Source organism: Myotis lucifugus, unplaced genomic scaffold (genome assembly GCF_000147115.1).
Source record: "Myotis lucifugus unplaced genomic scaffold, Myoluc2.0 scaffold_861, whole genome shotgun sequence".
Classification (NCBI taxonomy): Eukaryota; Metazoa; Chordata; class Mammalia; order Chiroptera; family Vespertilionidae; genus Myotis; species Myotis lucifugus.
In genome coordinates, this window is record NW_005871909.1 from 43,597 (window position 1) to 62,093 (window position 18,497).

The window sequence follows — 18,497 nt, forward strand, 5'->3', positions numbered from 1 at the left end:
CAGAGAAGTGCTGACTGTGCGCAGGAAGGGACCCGAAGCCGCACTGGCGCAGGGGCGCCACAAGGGAGTGCTCCCGACGCCCTCCGGGAGCCCAGGAGGTCCTCCCGCCGCCTCTCCCGGCTCCCGGAGCGGTCCACCGCTCCTTCCCAGGCTTCCGCTGCAGCGCGCGCCCCAGCCGGGAGAGGGCGCCGCGCGGTGACGTGGGCGGGGTGAGGCGGGGGATTCAAGCTTCCAGCGTGTTATAAGGCGCGGAGCCTGAGAGCGATTCATTCCAGAGGTGCGCACCGCCTTCATGGCCGCCGCCGGAGCCCGCCTCCTGCTCTTCCGCGCCGGCCTGCTGGCCGCCGCCGTCGCCGCCGCCGCTGACCTCGGGTCCGGGGACGGCTGGGATGCCGGTGCGCCCCCAGGGAACCGCGACCGCCCGGAGCTGCCCGCCGATACCGCGGATCACCGCATGAGGCGTGCCACCACCCGCCTGCCGGTAAGACTCAGACCCCCGAGCCTCAGTTTCCCCACCCGGAGCCCGCCCCTCCCTGAGGTCCAGGACACACCTTGGGAGGAGGGCGCTAGCTCCCGGGACCTGCCTGACTTCCGGTGTCCTTTCTAATGTGGGTGTTCCAGGGTACAGAAGGGGTCTCGACGCCGCCCCTCTGCACAGCCGGCCTTGACCTTGGCTTTTGGGTAGTTTTCTTTGGCATTAAAGCAAAATTCTATTAGGCCAGTGGAATATGCCGTTTATTTGGGTTCAGAAGGTAGTTGGGAAATACGTGGAAATAACTTGATGTTCATGGGGTTGGAAAGAAACGTAAGCAAATTACTGACTCCCTCCTGCAATCTATTTGGTGAAATTCCCCGTGAAAACAGAACTACTTTTCGCAGGTCTGGGGGAAGGAGGTGTGAGGGCTGCAGAACCCCAGTGAGGGTGACTTCTGGATGTGCAGGAGTCCCCCTAGCTCTGCCCTGCTCCTTCCTTCCCAGCTGGGGCGAGGGGAATCAGAATGGGGAAGGTGGCTAGGAGGGTGTTGGGAGAGCCCTCAGTGTGGTGGGGCCTTTCAGACAGGAAGGTGGTCGAGTCCCTGCATTATCAAGATGCTCATGGGCCCTGCAAAGGAGAGAGTAGCAGTGGGGCCTCAGGCCTGAGCGTCTGCTCTCAGCATCACACTTGGACCACCAAGGCCAAGGACACCCCTACCTGTGGAGGCAGCCAGCCCTTCTGGCTCCCTGGGAGGGCCTCCCTGAAATCCAGTCTCTCCACCTCAGCTACTTCCCATGGATTGAAGGCAGACCCCTCCCAGACACTCAACCACACCCCTGAGGGGCAGGGCCACCAAACGTTGGGGCTACACTGCCAAGGAAGCAGATGGGAGCTGGGGTGCTTCCAGGCAGGGTGCTGGCCTTGGACCCTCTTTGGGGGTCAAGGCTGCACCAGAGACTCCCCAGCTCCTTTCTGAGAGTCCCTGAGGCTGGAGACCTTCGTCAGCCAAGGCAGCTGCTGGACACCCACTCACACCACAGGCCCATCTCCCAGGTCTCCAGACCAACATGGCTCCACCTGTTTCTGCTCTCCCCACACCAAACTGGACAGGACACGGGACCAGCTGTGAGGGCCAGCTCGGCATGCTCATGCAGCCCTCGTGGAATCCTGCCATGTGTTTCTACTGAGGGCAGTGTGAGGCTATAAGTGGCATCACAGATCCTTGTTTTCGGTGAGCAGCCAGCAGGTTGGCACCTCGCAGGGCCCACCACCCAGAGAGACATGGGAAAGCTGGAGAGAGAGACAAGGCCCTGGACCCTTGGAGGCTCCTCCCACAGAAGCCCCCACATCCTCACCATTGCACAGTGGTTGCTGAAGAAAGCCCAGGGCTGGGAGACCACCAGCTCTGTGGTCAGGTCCTCTGATGAAAGGACCTGACCAGCTCTAAAACCCTGGGTCCTTCCATTGGCCCTGGAGTCGGTGCCCATGACCTCATCTAAGTCCTCTGGGGCCAGTTTCTCTCCTAGCTGGCAGCCTTGCCTGGAGCCCAGATCATCTGAGGCCTGCTGCCCAGAGGGCTACAGACCTCTCCCTGGAAGGTACCTGCTGGCAACTTCCCTGTCTGTCATGATTGGTCAGAATGCAGTGTGCAGGGGAATGGTATTTCTGGACCGGTCACTGTCCTTGCTCGGGTCAAATGTCCTGGAAGTCCTGAGGAGGATGGGCAGTGTCACGCCCCATGCACAGGCCTTAAAATCCTGCCATCTCAGTGCTGGACCACCCAGACCCCCGGACTGAGGGCTGAAATTGGCTTCTGTGGAACTTCAGAAAATGCAGGTGGGATGGGAGGCCGGCTGATAGCTGGAGACCTGGGTAATCAGTAGCCTCTTCCGGAGCACCTGTGGGTGTCAGTGGTCTGAGCCTTCCGGTAGCTCTCCTATGGAGGGAGCTGGAAGAGGCCTGTGGTGCAGAGGAGCCGGATTGCCACCTGCTACAGAGCTCTGCACCTGTCTTCCTCTCCCACAACGCCCAGATCATGGTGTAGCCCATTCCCCATGGTCCTCCCCAAGGGCTATGCTTCAAGGGCACCACTGAAGGCCAGTCCTATACATGACCTCCTGAAGTGTCCTGTCTGGTCTGCTCGGTGGACACCCGCTGCGAGGGACAGGGGGTGGGAACCAACCTGATGCTTTCTAGGAGTCCACCACAGAGAGAACACCCAGCCAGGACCCCTGGGAGACCTGGAAAGCCTTCCTCAGGCACAATGTGGAGAAAGCTAAGGCCAGGAAGAACGGAGGCAAAGGCAGGAAGTTGGAGGTGAGCAAGGCCAGCCAGGATGTGTGTGCGAGGAGCCTCCAATTGTGGGCCCTCCATGAACCCCCAGCCCACCACACCCCTCGCCGCCCCCACTGGCACACCCAAGCAGACTCTCACCTTTGGCCTAGGGTCAGAGAGCACAGAAAGTGTCAAGCTGGAGGCTCAGGTGGCTCTGGGGCCTGTTCCTACCATTTACCCTGCCCCTCTGGAATGCCAGGCAGCCCCATCAGCTCTCCTCCCTCTACATCAGTGATTCCCAAAGTGGGCGCTACCGCCCCCCGGTGGGCACTGCAGCGACCCAGGGGGCGGTGATGGCCACAGGTGCATTTGGGGGCGATGAGTAACTGCTATTAAAATTTTAAAAAAATTAATTTCCAGGGGCTGAGTAATATTTTTTCTGGAAAGAGGGCGGTAGGCCAAATAAATTTGGGAACCACTGCTCTACATCCTGCTATAGGAGACCTGGGCTGGCCTGGGAGGGCAGCTTTCAAAGCATGGAACCTCATTGCCTTCTCAGCAGTCTGAGGCCCCAGTGGGAGCCCCTTTTGCCTGCCTGTTAGAGGCAGGAGCTTGCCGAGCAGGTGCCCATAGTTCCCAGCCTGTCCATTCAGATGTCTTCACTGCCAAGTTTCCCTTCCAGCCATGCCCCCGAACCTTTGTCCTCCTGAATGACTCAAGGCCCATCAACTCATCAGAACTGGTGAAGGAGTTCCGGCGGCTGCTAGAAGGTAGTAGATGCACACCATGTGGAGATATACCCCTGGGTGTGAGTGGGGCTGGGGAAGGTCTCCCACAGGAGCTAAGACAGGCTAGTCCTCAGCATCTGCAGCACCCAATAAGGCCCCTGCACTGTGCGAGGCTCAAGGTCAGGAGTTGGGGGTGCGAGTGTGGTAAGGACACTGCAGAGGAAGGCAGACTTAACCACTCGGTGCTCAGTAGATGCTTGGGGACCAGCACCCACACCCAACCTGGGAAGTCAGGTGAGTCCAGGAAAGGCCAGTTCTGAACCCATACCCCTCAAGTGAGGAGTGTCAGGGAGGGGGTCAGGGCTCTTTAAGCTTTCACAGTGCTCCTCTGATTCCCCCAGTGACACAAGGGAGATTTAAGGTTCACCCCAGTCAACACAGGCCCTGACTGCGAACCCCAACTTCTTCCCCTCGATCACCTCTGCCCCTTCCCCTGACAGATCTCAGCTGCCTGCTCAGAGAGAGACCCTTGGGAGGCTGCCTGGAGGGGCAGGGAGGACCAAGGGCAGCACAGGGTTAGCATCGCCAGGTCACCATCTGACCCAGGCTGGGCAGCTGAGATGGAAGGCATAAAGGGAGACAGCAGAGCTGAGCTGAGCTGTGGGACTGGGGAATGTCCCTGCACTGTGGTCACTGCTAATGGGTAGCTCACATTATTTACTAGATTAATTTTATTATGAAGAACCTAGTGACAGAGCCCTTCCCCCACTTTAATTCAGTGTAGTGGTCCATTAGATACAGTTTCAGAGGCTAAAGAACCTACATATTATTTCCAGTATAGTTGCAATGATTATTTATGTATACCCAGCTTCCTTCCAAAGTTGACCAGGGCTGGTTGATATGATTGCATTCGCTGATACAATAAAAGCATAAACAGAAAAAACACCACCACGAAGGGGGCAATGTGGGTAGGATAGGGAGGGGCCAGAGAACACGGGCACTGGGTGTGACTCTGCCCTAAACTTCCCGGTAGCCAAAGTGTGAAGGCAAACAGGAGCAGCAGCAGGGTCAGGAGGCAGTTTCTGCCTGCCAAGCAGGCCGAAACTCTGTGAGGGGTTTGAGGGGTGGGGGGCATGGAAAGGAGGGCGGGGTGGGCTCAGCCACCACCTGCTCTGCCAGAATTGGTGCCACTGCGAGAGCGCTTGGAGCCGGGCCTTGCCCCAGAGGATGCAGCAGGGGACAGGGACAGGGACAGGGTGCCCTCCCTGACAGAGGCCCTGGCCATGAGCCCACCACTGGTGGGGGACGCCTTCCACTGCCGCCTGCGCCAGAAATTGTCGGTGGAGCGGCGCACACTGCACGAACTTGGTGGCTACTACCTGGTGAGTCCTAGCCTGGAGGGGCCCAGGAGAGGGTGTGTGGTGGGCCCAGGTGACCATCTGCACTCCACAGCCCGAATCTGAGGGCGCCTTCTATCGCGGCCTGGGCCTGAATCTGACCAGCGGCCAGTACACAGCGCCAGTAGGGGGCTTCTATGCTCTTGCGGCCACGCTGCACGTGGGTAAGACCTAGCGCCAGAGTGTGTGTGGGACGGGGGAGTGCTGGGGGGGGGGGGGGGCCTCAACTCCGCCCACCGTGACTATTCCCTCCCTCCCTCCCCTAAGCCCTCCCTCAGCAGAGGAAGCCAGAGCAGCAGCGGCCTCGGGACCGCCTGCGCCTGCTCATCTGCATCGAGTCCCAGTGCCAGAACCACACGTGAGTGGGTGCGTGGGTGGGGGCGGGGAGTGCAGTCTGGGGCACTGGACCTGGACCCTTTCCTCCATCCTCACTGCCACCCTAACCTGGGTGACCCCCACGCTCCCATCCCAGCAGCAGGAGCTAACTGGGCTTCCTGGGCACACCCCCACCACCTCAGCCATTTCCAGACCACTCTGTGCGACCCTTCCCCATTAATTCTCCCACCAGCTCCTGTAAACTTCCTTCACTGCACATGACCATGCCCACCTTCCAACTGCACCTGGTCACCGATGGCAGGGGTTCCTCCCTCTGTCCCCCCACCCAGAACAGATCCAGACCCAGGCAGATGCTGGCAATAGCTGTTGCAGAAAGGAATAAGTGAAGTTCAAAACTTCTGATTCTGGTTTTGAAAGCCCTCCACACTGGCCTGACAGGGCTTTCTGCGCCCCCTCCCACCTAAGCTGCAGCAGCCAGTGCAGTGGGGTTCCTCAGAGCTGCCTCCAGCTTCGGCCAGGCTTGCCTTTCCCGAACCTGCAGCACAGCTGGCCCTGGGGAGACTGGCCTCCTTTGGGAGCCCAGTTCAGACAGTGCCTCCACCAGGAGACCCGAGACAGCTGTCCCCTTGGCATTTTGCTGGGTCTTGTCAGTTGTGAGGGACTCGGGTGGGGTCTGGGGTGGAGGCTCTGTGACCCTCTTTCTGCTTTGGCTGCAGCTCCCTGGAGGCTGTCATAGGTCTGCAGAGCAGCGGTGAGCTCTTCACCATCTCCGTGAACGGTGTTCTGTATCTGCAGGTGCAGGGGCAGGCTTGGGCATGGGGGGTACCACCTGATTGTGGCCATGGGTGACCTGGCAGGGAGGGGTGCTGGTGGGCACTAAGGGGCTCTGGGTGCAGCACCCCAACTCCAGGCCTGGGAGAGGCATTGAGACCTCCCAAGTCCCACACTGAGGGCTGGTGCTCCTAGTGGTAGAACAGGGGTCAGCTCCAGGGCCCAGACTGAACTCCCTCATGACACCTGAGCCCACTGCCACTGCAGGAAGCAGCACATGTAGTTATTTCCTACACAAATCTCTTTCTAGCACTGGGGATTTGGGCAAGTACTCAAGGAATTGATGCAAAGGTGAGATTCACTAAAAAAGAAAAACTGTCAGTGTGGATGTGTGAACAGCAGCTCACATTTAAATAGCACTATGCAGGCCCCCTTCTAAGTGACCCATTTCATTGTCACAGCGCTCTGAGGTGGGTACTACCATTATTCCCATTTACAAACAGGGGAACAAAGCACAGAACGGTTAAATAACTTGCCCAAGCTCACACAGCAGTCAGGAGTGGAGGCCCAACTGCTGAAAGGCATTTAGTGGTCTGGTCTGGTCCCAGGCACCAAACACGTGGGGGGAGTCAAATGGCTCACGGTGCACCTGGAGTCCAAAAATATGGGAAGGGTGGGTCCCCAGAGTCTGCAGTTTTGGGAGTTCCCAGGGGATGGGATCCTGCTGGTGTGTGGACCACATCTGGAGCAGCCATGCCAGAATACTGATCAGTCCCATGGTAGCCCTGCCCCGAAGGTCAGAGACCAGGCCTGTGGGACGGGGCCACCCTCACACCCCAGGTTAGAGCCTTACAGGCTCCATATGCAGCACAGAAGCATGTTGGACTCTTGACCCCCTGCTGGCCCTGAGCAGAGGTTCGCTCTCACAAATGTGAACTGCAGGAGCCCATAAGCGCAGGGGCCAATGGAGCTGGAGAGAAAGCACTAGAACGGGGCAGAGGTGCTGTTTTGAGGGTGTGTGCCAGTGCCCAGGCTGACACTGCCCTTCTCACAGATAGGGCAGTATACCTCCGTCTTCCTGGACAACGCTAGCGGCTCCCTCGTCACTGTGCAAGACGGCTCCCAGTTCAGCGCTCTCCTCCTTGGCATCTGAGCAGTATCGAGCTGGGTCCCGACAATCTCTGGGCAGTGTTGGAGTGACAGAGGCCACATACAGGAGAAAGCCCATTCAACTGCACACAGTGGCCCCTGCAGTTCAGCCCAGAGATGGCCACTCCAGGCAGCCTGGGGAGGTGACAAGCAAACCTGCTGTCCCAGAACCAGAAAGGACTTTAAGATCCCACTTCAGAGTTCAGCGCACCCAGGCCTGGGCCCCCCGCTGCTGGCCTATTGGCTTGTCTAAAATCTCAGTTCCACCGGCCTGCATGGCTCAGTGGTTGGGTATTGACCTATGAACCAGGAGGTCACGGTTTCATTCCTGGTCTGGGCACATGCCCAGGTGCGGGCTCGATTCCCAGTGTGGGGCATGCAGGATCCAGCCAATCAATTATTCTTTCTCATCACTGATATTTCTTTCTCTCTCTTACTCTCTGAAATCAATAAAAATATATTTAAAAAATAAATAAAACCTCAGCTTCTTCACTGTGGCCAAGTCCCGCCCTTTCCATCTTTAAGTGTTGAGAGTGCTGGCACAGAGGAACGGCTGGTCTGCCTGCTGGGGTGCCCTGTGTAGAGGGTCAAGGCAGCCTGTGCAGGGCTGCAGGGCCTCCTAGGGTAAGTGAGCTGCATGGAGGGCCAGCTTTAGCAGCAGCCTTCTCACTGTGCCCATCTCCACCTGGGGCTCCCTCCCAACCACGCCTTTGGCGTGTACTGATCACAGGATCCAAGACTCTCTTTGTGGCCCCTTGTACAGGAGCCTTGGACATCAGACAGACACTGGACAGGGCTTATGGGGTGGGAGGCAGAGAGCCTGGGCCCAGCTTCCAGGAGCTCCTTTCACTTCTAACATGTACAAGCTAACTGGCACGCTCAACTTGCAGACAGATGATTTATCAAAGAGGAGCGGTAAACCTTTTCATAGACAAAGTCCTTTCCCATCCCCTCTGAGGCTGACTCACTGCTAGGACCCACCAGCCATATGGAAGAGCTAGAACATCCCTGAAGGCCCTGCTCACCCACCTGACCAGGCTAAAAAGAGGCTTCCCAGAAGCTAGCAGCCCCTGGTCCCCACCCCAGCCTAGCGGGGTCCATGGGTTTTGGGGCTCTTCAAGCATCCACTCTAGTTAAGATGGAAATAGGCTCCAAGCTCAGATAGGTAGAGATGGAGACCATACTGAGAAAGAACTGGTCTTGAGAGGGCTGGGTACCACCAAGTCCCCTGTGCTGCTGCAGCAGTGATAGCACCTACATAGTTGTCAGCCTACAGCACATTCCATCTAAGGCAGTGGTTCTCAACCTTCCAAATGCCGCGACCCTTTAATACAGTTCCTCATGTTGTGGTGACCCCCAACCATAAAATTATTTTCGCTGCTACTTCATCACTGTAATTTTGCTACCGCTATGAATCATAATGTAAATATCTGATATGCAGGATGTATTTTCATTGTTACAAATTGAACATTAAAGCATAGCAATTAATCACAAAAACAATATGTAGTTATATATGTTTTCCGATGGTCTTAGGCAACCCCTGTGAAAGGGTGGTTCGACTCCAAAGGGGTCACGACCCCCAGGTTGAGAACCGCTGATCTAAGGAGCAAGAATGTCCCAGAGCAGGTGATCCTTCTGAAGTTACCCAACCCCCATTCATACACACAATGGGCTCACATGAAATTTGCTACCACAGGATATGGCTGTTGTCACTTAACCTCTTAGCTAGCCTTAGGATGACTTCCCCAGGAGCCTAAAGCTGCTACTACACAGAAGTAAACATCTCACTCCCAGCTGGCTCCCAACATGAAACCCGTACCCCTTGCCAGGCCTGGCACAGGCACGATTCTCAGTAGGACCTGCACCCGCCCTACTAGGAAGTGCCAGCTGGCCTGGTGTCCTGTGTCCCCACACTCTCTGATAAGGGCTGGTGTAGCCACAGATATTTTAGGAAAGTTATCTTTTACCCTTGAAAAAGCCACAGATCTCTTTCATTTTCTCCACATAAGTAGTATAGCCATTTATTAGAGTATTTATTTAGTATTGCCAGATGAAATATATTTATATAACTGACTTTATGAATTGATCAAGTACCTAAGAATTGTTACGTGATTATACAAAGTTACAAAAATAAAGTATAGACCTTAAAATATAAAATCTTAATCATTTTAGACCAGGTCCACTGAGGATGGGGAGGAATGACCTCTTTGAGGTGAGGTGGGGGATGACCCCTAGCTGGGGAGGAGGCTTGGACTCTATGAAGGTGGGGGAAGGGACTTGCCAGCGAAGCCACAGTGGCCAGCCTCTTCCAGCTCTGAGACAGTGGCATGCTGGGAATTAGGGGCATGTGAGTCACATGTTGAAACCTAGTTTGCTATAGGAGGATATTTATCGAGCAACTTATTTCCCAATTTGAGATGTTGAGGCTCTTTCCTTCAATGATGCCAGTTCCTCAGCAGCAATGGAGCCTGGCATGTAATTCTCTGGGGAAGGGTGTGCTCAAAACGTTCCCCTGAGGTACTTGTAGCAGGACACCAATCCCACCAACTGACTGGGTGATAAGACCATGTGTGTATGCTGGGCGGGGGCCAGAGAACATTACAAAACAGCTTTCTGAATGGCAAGTTTTTAAAAATCTTACATCATCCTGAGGCAAGTGTTTCCCCAAAAGACCTTAGAGCTGCTTTCCTAAAAAGTAATTACAGCAATACCGATGACTTGTTTTATACAGAAATAAGAGCTTGAAAAGTATTTTCTAATCTTCCCGGTAGGCTGATCATGCATGCATTTTCCCCTGTGGACATCTTTAACAGAAGGGTACCACTGTAAGGTGTTATTGGAAGGTGGACTCAGCCCAGCAGAGCTCACTGAATGCACATTCTTACAATGCAGTTGGCTCTCAGAGGCCACACTCCACAGTAGCTTGACTGCTCCATCCGGGAAGTACATTCCACGCCCAGGGGATCCCGATGGAAGACCTGGTAAAGAGCCAGTCTTCCAGAGCCCTTCAGCCAGACTGTGCCTATTCTCACAGGAATTAGAAACAAGCTGAACCACCGTGCTGCTTTGGAGAGCTCGTCAGGGGCACACCACTCTAGAGTAGATAACTTTGTGTACCAGTCTACTGTCCTGGCTAAGCCTGGATCGAGCTATAAAATGTTCTGTAACCTTATTTTTGTATGGAAATTTGAAAGAAGCTGGAGTGCTCCATTAGCCCTGGGGTTGGGACCCACCTGTCGTAACAAGACGACCAGAGTATATTCAAAAGCAAACACAATTAGCTTCTGAAGGGTCACGAGTTTCTCAAAATGTAATGAGATAAGATTAGAAAAAAGAGAAACTTTTATTTACAACCATGGGAATCCCACAGGAGTACACGAAACACACATAATGTGTACACACACACATGAACCTCTGAAGCCAGTGGCACGCCACGCCCTCAGTGCCCTATCCGCACCAACATCACCGTGACGTTATCCGCCGAACCCCGCTGCACTGCCTTGTTGGCCAGCCTATTGCAGGCTGCTTCGTAGCGGGTATCCACAGCAGGCTTCCCTTCCCGGCTCTGGATCTTCTCATCCTGCCGGGCAGGAAAGGGTGCTGGTGAATAGGGGAATCCTGCCCCCCACCACTCTCCTGAGACAGCATCACCAGAAGGAAGAATTGCTCAGTCTCCATCAGGGCAGGCAGGACAAACTGACCAGTCTCCCGGACATTGAAAATGCACACAAGGATACCCCCCAACAATGGGGACGTAGGGGAGGACTGGGGTGTCAGTAAGATGCAGCTGGACAACTGGCACTCACTCCCTTGTGCAATTTCTTACCTCGAGGCAGGACAAGATGAAGTTCACAGCTTCTTCTGGGGTAAAGACCTTGAAGAGGCCGTCGCAGGCCAGCAAAATGAACCTACAATACAGGGAAGAAATATAAATGGGTTTTAACAGCAAACTCTATAAAATCGCCAGTAACAGAGGAAAAAGAAACAAACACTTGTCCAACTACGAAAAAGCTAAGACTTTTAAAAAAGTAATTTGACTTCTATGAGACAAAGATTAAAACTACTTAAAAATAATTGTAGGTGGGTCTAATACATCAAAACTGGAACATGCCTTCTGTTCACCAATATTGAAAGTATGAATTCAAACATTAGGTAGGTATTGCACTTTCTTATATAAACGCAAAAGGTACATCACTGAATAAAAACATCAGGTATTATGGTAAATATACACAGAACTTCTTTCGCCACCTGCCTTGAGCCATTTCCCAAAGACATAAAGCTAGACCTAAATGGAACATCCTAGAAGCCATGCTGAGTCCAAGGCCCCAGGAGAACCACCACCCACCTTCACTGTCTGAAAACAGGATTATTTCCCTACCAAAACCCCCATCCTCTGGGCTCCCAAGGAAAGTCATTCTGAACAATGGATAGAAAGATTTTAGTTCTCCAAGCACCAAGGAATGTTCCCCATGGCTTTAACCACCTCTCTTTTCTCACTGCCATACCCAGGTCTTAGTTCTCCTCTTCTGACTGGGCATTCATTCAACAAGCATTTACCAGGACCTAGTCTGTGCCTGGGACAGTGTGGGGCACAAGTCCCAGAAGACTCCTTCCCCTTCCAGTGAGGTGACCACCATCCAGAATGGAGGGGACTGGCATATCACACAGCAGGGGCCTGGTCTGGGGGCAGGCAGACAAGACTTTCCTGGGGCATCACTCAGAAAAACAGAGGAGGGGCTAGTGGAAACACGTTCCAAGACCCTAGGGTCAGCAAGAGCATGGCGTGCTGAAGGCAGGCATGGAGAACAGGGAGGCTGAGCAGGGAGAACCAAAGTAGGGCTCCTTACCCGCAGCACTGAGACCAAGGCTCAGAGCTATGCTCCACAAGAGCTCCTACCCCCAAGACTGCAGCTTGATCAAGGAGCCTTTCTCACCTCCCTCATCACTCAGTCTTGTGAGCCACTTGTTGTGAGCCACCTATTCTCCTTTGCACCACTGCCTCAGTTCAGCCCCCGTTTAAGCCAGGGCCACCACCATATCCTAATGAGCCCCTGGGCTCCATCCTGCTCCAACCCCCAACATTTAGGACTTCCTGCCACCAGGCAGCCAGGCAGTGTGGTGCCTCATCTTCAGGCAGCTTAGAATGGCGATGGACAACTGAACAGACCGTCTTTCTCAACCTAGCTTTGTCTGCCTAAAAATCGCCCATGACCCTCCATCATGAGAAGCTAAAATTCAAACTCCTCAGCATGGAACTCAGTCAGTGGCCATCATCTCTCACCAACATCCCCTGCCACCATTCGCCTGTCAATCTGTCACTGACAGCAGCCTGGCGCCCTTTCACGCCATCCCATTTTAATGCCTTTGTTGTGTGTTTCCTCTACTAGAAAAACCCTCTTGTTCCTCCAACAGGGACACCCCCCACCCCCAATGGCCAGGCTCCCAGAGCAGCCCATACTCCTAGGACACGAGTGCCCCCTACCAGACTGTGTGGCCCACTAGAGCAGAACCGTAGAACTGTATTTTATTTCTCTGCACTTCTAGGGCCTAACACAGTGCCCAAGACACGGCTCCTTACAAGCCAAGAGTTGGGGATAGATAGACCATATATGTGCATGCCCATGCCTCTAGCGGGCATTTTTACCTGTCATTGGGGGTCAGCTGGCAACGTCTGATGTCTGGCACAGAAGTGACCCCGCAGCGCTTGTACTGCCCATCCCCAATGGATCGGGACACCTCCAGCACACCTAAGACACGCCCGTCCCTAAAACAAAGGGAAAACAATTCAGACTCCATCGGCCAGATAATAAGGCCACAGTACTTACAATCTGATCTTAAAATCAGAAAAACAGGACAGAATGAAAGATGTAGCCTGCAGAATTCACATTAAACAGCATCATGCCCTAGCCGGTTTGGCTCAGTGGATAGAGCGTCAGCCTGCGACTGAAAGGTCCCAGGTTCTTTTCTGGTCAAGGGCACATGCCCAGGTTGTGGGCTCGATCCCCAGTGGGGGCTGTGCAGGAGACAGCCGATCATGATTTTCTCTCATCATTGATGTTTCTATCTCTTTCTCCCTTTCTCTCTGAAATCAATAAAAATATGAAACAAATAAAAAAATTTCATAACTTTTACAATATCCTGTTATACATAATTATTAATAATGAACTACAATGTTCTAATGACTGATTACTATAATCGTGTTGCATTCATTTCCCTGACGCACAGGTGCACCATTTCTCTCACTAATACTAGCAGCGAATATTTTAGCAGCCAATTGCCTCGTCCTTAGTCTTGGACTAACTTGTTTGGTGTGCGCAATAGGAAATATTTCGCTTTCAGAGAATAAGAAAAATAGGTTTATTTGTGTTACACTTATTAATTTGTGCAGTTATTCATTGTCTGGTAAGTCAGTGTTCAAGGAAAAATATTAATTTATATTAAAATGTTCCATTATTTTATGTTAATGATTACTCATTTATTTCAGCCCTTTGTATTCAGCATGTCTCTATCGAAATAAACCTACGTTTCTATGAAAATTGAAGCTTTTGTTTTTTTGCGGCTCACATAAACTTAAACCTTGTTTATTTGGCCCGTGTTAGCCTTTGAGTTTGACATGCTTACTCTAGGTCCGTGGTCGGCAAACTGCGGCTCGCGAGTTACATGCGGCTCTTTGGCCCCTGAGTGTGGCTCTTCCACAAAATACCAAGTGCGGGCGCGCCGTACAGTGCGATTGAAACTTCGTGGCCCATGCGCAGAAGTCGGTTTTCAGCCTGGGCGAGTCTATTTTGAAGAAGTACTGTTGATATTTGACTCTGTTGACTAATGAGTTTGCTGACCACTGCTCTAGGTCATTAATATTCCTGCGGCGCTTGGTGCCTCAGCCAGGCTGCACATTAGAGGGAACAGTGCCCCCTCTGGCTGCACTTATGTGGTCGCAGTGGCCAGTTGATTTGCCCAAAGCTGAGAGTGGACTTAACTGGACTGAATAGGGGCTTGGCTTTGTTTTTCTGTTTATCTTAAAGCTCCTTAGGTGATTAAGAAAAGGGTTAAGAAAAGGTGGAACAGAGGACTATTTTGCATTTCAATCTAATTAGGTTTGGAAAATACTCAAAGTGACCATTCCCAGACTCCACAACACCTTTTGTTTCCACTGGGTATGGGTATGATTAACTTACATACAATTGGTAACACTCTGCATAGCATTACACTTTTACCCGTCCTATTTTTAGGTAAAGCATACAAAGATGGTGACCCATAAGTGGGACCATGCTGAAATACAGGGGAACAACAGTCCTTGACTCAAGGCCCCAAGAACAATTCTGGTGGTGCTACCACTGTGTGACCTCAGGCAGCTGCCACTGGGGACCCTCAGACTCTCATGTCTACAGCCAAAGGAGAAACCACACTGGAGAAGATGCAGGAGAGCTTTTGGCAAACACCAAAGCTGGGCCTGGAGATGCTGTGTGAATGGAGGCACATGGCAGAACGTTCTCGCCTGGGCCTGGGCCACTGTCTCAGAGTCAGAATTCAGCCTGGTCCTGGCCCTACACTGTGCCCAGTCACCCTCCCCGCGGGAACAGTTGAGGGATCAGCAACAGACTTAACCAGGCACCTGAAAGAAGTTAAGCAGTACTCCCCATACAATTACTACAGCAAACAGCAGGGGGCGAGGTACACAGGAGCAGAAGTGAAGATGGACAGGGTAGGGTTGGGGGAGTCCCTCAGCCCTAAGAGGGCCATTAAGGAAGCCGCTCAAAGCATAAGAATCCAACCAAGTGCTTCTTCAGTGACCAAGTGGCCAGGTGCCCGGTATGGACACCCCTCCACCACATCATGAATGCAGCTCGTTTCAAGGAGACCGAGTGTCATGACCTGGGCACAGGGCTGGACCACCACCTTCATGCTCAGACAAGTTCAACAGGACTACATGCTTCTTCACTACCCGCAGAGTTCCCCCAGACCACCGTGCTGAGGAGTGAGGGGCTCTTAAGTCTCAACCCATGAATCCTGGGTACCACCTTCTCTGACGCATTCCCCACTTTTGCTCAGAATTGTGTTAGTTCCCATCCCTTTCCCACCAGCCCATCAATCATAGCTTCATGCTTCCTCAGCCAGACAACTATTTTCCTGCTAGTTACACAGACAGAAGCCCTGATCTCTGTGATCTTTGCTGGTACTTTCTGTTCCAGTTTCTCCTTCACAATGAGAGAGAGGCACTGAGACGGTTGCCCTGGCGGCCAGGATAAGCTGCACACTGCTCTAACGTCAGCTCCTCTAGCACATCAGCAAAAGCAGGACACAGTCGGTCTCGATGCTTTTGCATCCTCTTCTGACTCAGATGCCCAAGTCCTGTGTCTTACTATGATGGATGCTAACGAAGTAACTGAAGGTGGATTCCAGAATAGCGCCTTTTTGATATCAGAGACCTGAATGTGACCTGGTCCCAGACACATGCATTGCATACTTGTTTATTTAATATATTTTTATTGATTTTCTTTTACAAAAAGGAAGGGAGAGGGATAGAGAGTTAGGATAGTTAGGAACATCAATGAGAGAAACACCGATCAGCTGCCTCCTGCACACCCGCTACAGGGGATCAAGCCCACAACCAAGATACATACCCTGGACTGGAATCAAACCAGGGACCATTCAGTCCGAGGGCGGATGCTCACCACTGAGTCAAACCAGTTAGGGCTGTACTGCATATTTACATCTAAATGCTACACATGCAAGCTTGCCTCATCTGTCCTGTCCAGTTGCCTTCCTCGTAAAATAAAAATAAAACTGTTGCCGAACTGGTTTGGCTCAGTGGATAGAGCGTCGGCCTGCGGACTGAGGGGTCCCGGGTTCGATTCCGGTCAAGGGCATGTACCTTGGTTGCGGGCACATCCCCAGTGGGGGGCGTGCAGGAGGCAACTGATCGATCTCTCTCATCGATGTTTCTAACTCTCTATCCCTCTCCCTTCTTCTCTGTAAAAAAATCAATAAAATATATATTTTTTTAAAAAATTAAAAAAATAAAACTGCACCTTCTCAGAGAAGTCCACTGAGATAGTATGACACACTGCTGCACACAGTATGCTACCTTTGGTGGAAGAAAGTAGGAAAAATAAGAATCTGTACACAGATTTGCTTCTTTCTGTAAGAAGAAACATTGGAGAGAATCCAGAACTATGAGTAAGGGGGACAGGCACGGAATCTATAAATAAGCCTTTTTATTTAACCATGTAAATGTGGGTTATTTTTTAAATTATAGTAAAAATATACACAAGATAAGATTTGCCTTTAACTATTTTTAATGTACAGTTGAGTGGCATTAACTGAGTTCACACTATTGTGCAGCCATCACCACTGTCAGCTCCAGAACTCTCTTAATCTTCCCAAACTGAACCTCTGTTAAACATTCACACCACACCCTCTTCCCTTAGAGACCCCATTTCACTTCCTGTCTCTATGAATCTGGCCATTCTATGCACCTCATCTTCATGGGATCATACAGTGTTTGTCCTTCAGTGACTGGCTCATTTCACTCAGCATTTCACTCAAGGTTGATCCATGCTACAGCCAATGAGATGATTTCCTTCTTTTATAAGGCTGAATAGTATCCACTATATGGATGAACCACATCTGTTTATCGCTTCATCTACTGATGGAAACTAGGATTGCTTCCACTGTTTGGCTGTTGTCAATAATCCTATATAATAAAAGCCCAGCGACCGAATGGCACAACAACTGGAACGACCGTAGCCCCTCACCCTGGCTGGCCCTGCCCCTGATCGGCCCCCATCGGGGCGGGCTGACTGGACCCCACCAGTGCATGCATTCATGCACTGGGCCTCTAGTATTACTATAAACATGTATGTGCACACCCGTCCAAATCCTTGCTTGCAATTATTTTGTGGAATTGCTGGATCACATGGTAATTCTATTTTTAATATTAGAGGAACCTCCATACCGTTTTCCACCACAATTGCACCATTTTACATCCCCAACAACAGTGCACAAGGTTCCGATTTCACTATGTAAATGGCTTATAATATAGGGGGAAAAGCCCTAAAATCTAAGACAAATTGAAACTAATGATAATGACCAAGGTGGTAACACAAGCACAGTGAAAGCAATTATTCTAGGTTTACAAACATGTCCTTCATGAGAAATAGTTCAAGGACAAGAGAACTACACTATAAGGAACTCAAACTTTGTAATAGTGATAATGCAAATAAATGTACTGTTATTAGGAACCAAGATTTTCAGCAAAAAGGACAGATCTATGACTACTGACTCACAAGAGAAAGCCCTGTACTGTTAAGTTTGAATAACAAATAGCAGCCTACGATCACCATCTAAAGAGTGCTGAACAGACTTAGAATTAGTGACATCCCAGGTGAAACAAGAGTCCCCAGCACACAGAGCTGGGTTTTAAAGATGAATGGAAGAGTCAGCTCAAAGGCACTCCCTTTCACTGGCTACATTGGGGGTAAAGTGAGCAGGAAATGCACCAGGACCCTATGACTAGCATCAGCACTGAAATCACACCCCCTGACAAATGGTGGTTCACAGAGCAAGGAGCGAGGAGAAAGGGAGAGAAGCGGAGTGAAAAGAAAAACCACTAGGCCCCTGGGTAGCTCAGTTGGTTACAGCACTGTTCTGATAGGCCAAGGTTGCAGTTTCAACCCCATCAGGGCACATACAAAAATCAATCAATGAATAAGTTAAATTAAGTTAACAAATCAATCTTTCTCTCTCTTTCCCACCCCCTCCCCTCTGTCTCTAAACATCAATCAATAAAAAAAAAAAAAGGGGGAAACCCCACTAATTTCCATAAGTGCAGGGGGCCATCTTACTTTGCAAATTGATAATGAAAGAATTGAACATCGACCCTGCTTTCTGGGAAGCAAGTATGGTTCATTCATACCCCACTGATGAAGGAAAGCCTCTCCTTGTAGGATGCCTGTTAATACCTGTGGCAGGAATTCCAGAAGCAGGAAATCATCTTTGTCATCCCTATGAAATAGATTCAGACAAGAATCACTAAGGGACCTACCACCATGAGATGAAAGATGGATGCAAAACAGAATGTTCCCAAGGTGCTAAAGCACATCTCTCCAGATCACCTGCTGATCACACAGGAAAACCTGTCCCTTTCCCTGTGGGGACTCATTACCAACAAAGTCCAGTGCTGGGAACTCAGCAACAGTGACCTGACATGGCCACTAAAGTGAGGGATCATCAAATATAGGCCACCCCCCAATAAATATTTTTCTAAAAATGTTTAATCTGAATCTAAAGAAGACTTTAGAGCTAATTTCTAGTTTATAGGAAAAACATGCAAACAACTTAAATGATACCATGAAAACACAGGCAAAC

At 51.4% G+C, this 18,497-nt stretch overlaps 2 protein-coding genes across 5 annotated transcripts in view; one reads left to right on the forward strand and one right to left on the reverse strand.

The window, feature by feature from the left end:
* The first annotated feature begins 290 nt into the window (after nt 1-290).
* On the forward strand, nt 291-7,435 carry ERFE (erythroferrone). The gene is made up of 8 exons (XM_014448569.2): nt 291-481; nt 2,672-2,791; nt 3,432-3,519; nt 4,657-4,859; nt 4,930-5,038; nt 5,142-5,232; nt 5,927-6,005; nt 7,036-7,435. Exons 1-8 carry the CDS (start codon nt 293-295, stop codon nt 7,132-7,134), a joined length of 978 nt encoding a protein of 325 aa, XP_014304055.1. The 5' UTR covers nt 291-292; the 3' UTR covers nt 7,135-7,435.
* Nucleotides 7,436-10,454: 3,019 nt separating this feature from the next.
* Nucleotides 10,455-18,497, reverse strand: part of ILKAP (ILK associated serine/threonine phosphatase) — a 31,069-nt gene continuing 23,026 nt past the window's right edge. For all 4 annotated transcript variants that reach the window (XM_006106596.3, XM_014448560.2, XM_023747402.1 and 1 more), the window contains 3 exons: nt 12,775-12,894; nt 10,957-11,038; nt 10,455-10,710 (listed from right to left, as the gene is read on the reverse strand). In XM_006106596.3, coding sequence (XP_006106658.1) covers nt 10,570-10,710; nt 10,957-11,038; nt 12,775-12,894 — 343 coding nt within the window. In that variant the 3' untranslated portion in view covers nt 10,455-10,569. The remainder of the gene's footprint in view (nt 10,711-10,956; nt 11,039-12,774; nt 12,895-18,497) is intronic.

Excerpts from the sequence above, each read along its gene's own strand:
- ERFE (XM_014448569.2), top strand. The coding sequence starts at position 293 with ATGGCCGCCGCCGGAGCCCGCCTCCTGCTCTTCCGCGCCGGCCTGCTG. Across the intron at positions 2,792-3,431 it reads GCAAAGGCAGGAAGTTGGAG|CCATGCCCCCGAACCTTTGT; the intron begins GTGAGCAAGGCC and ends TTTCCCTTCCAG. Across the intron at positions 6,006-7,035 it reads ACGGTGTTCTGTATCTGCAG|ATAGGGCAGTATACCTCCGT; the intron begins GTGCAGGGGCAG and ends CCCTTCTCACAG.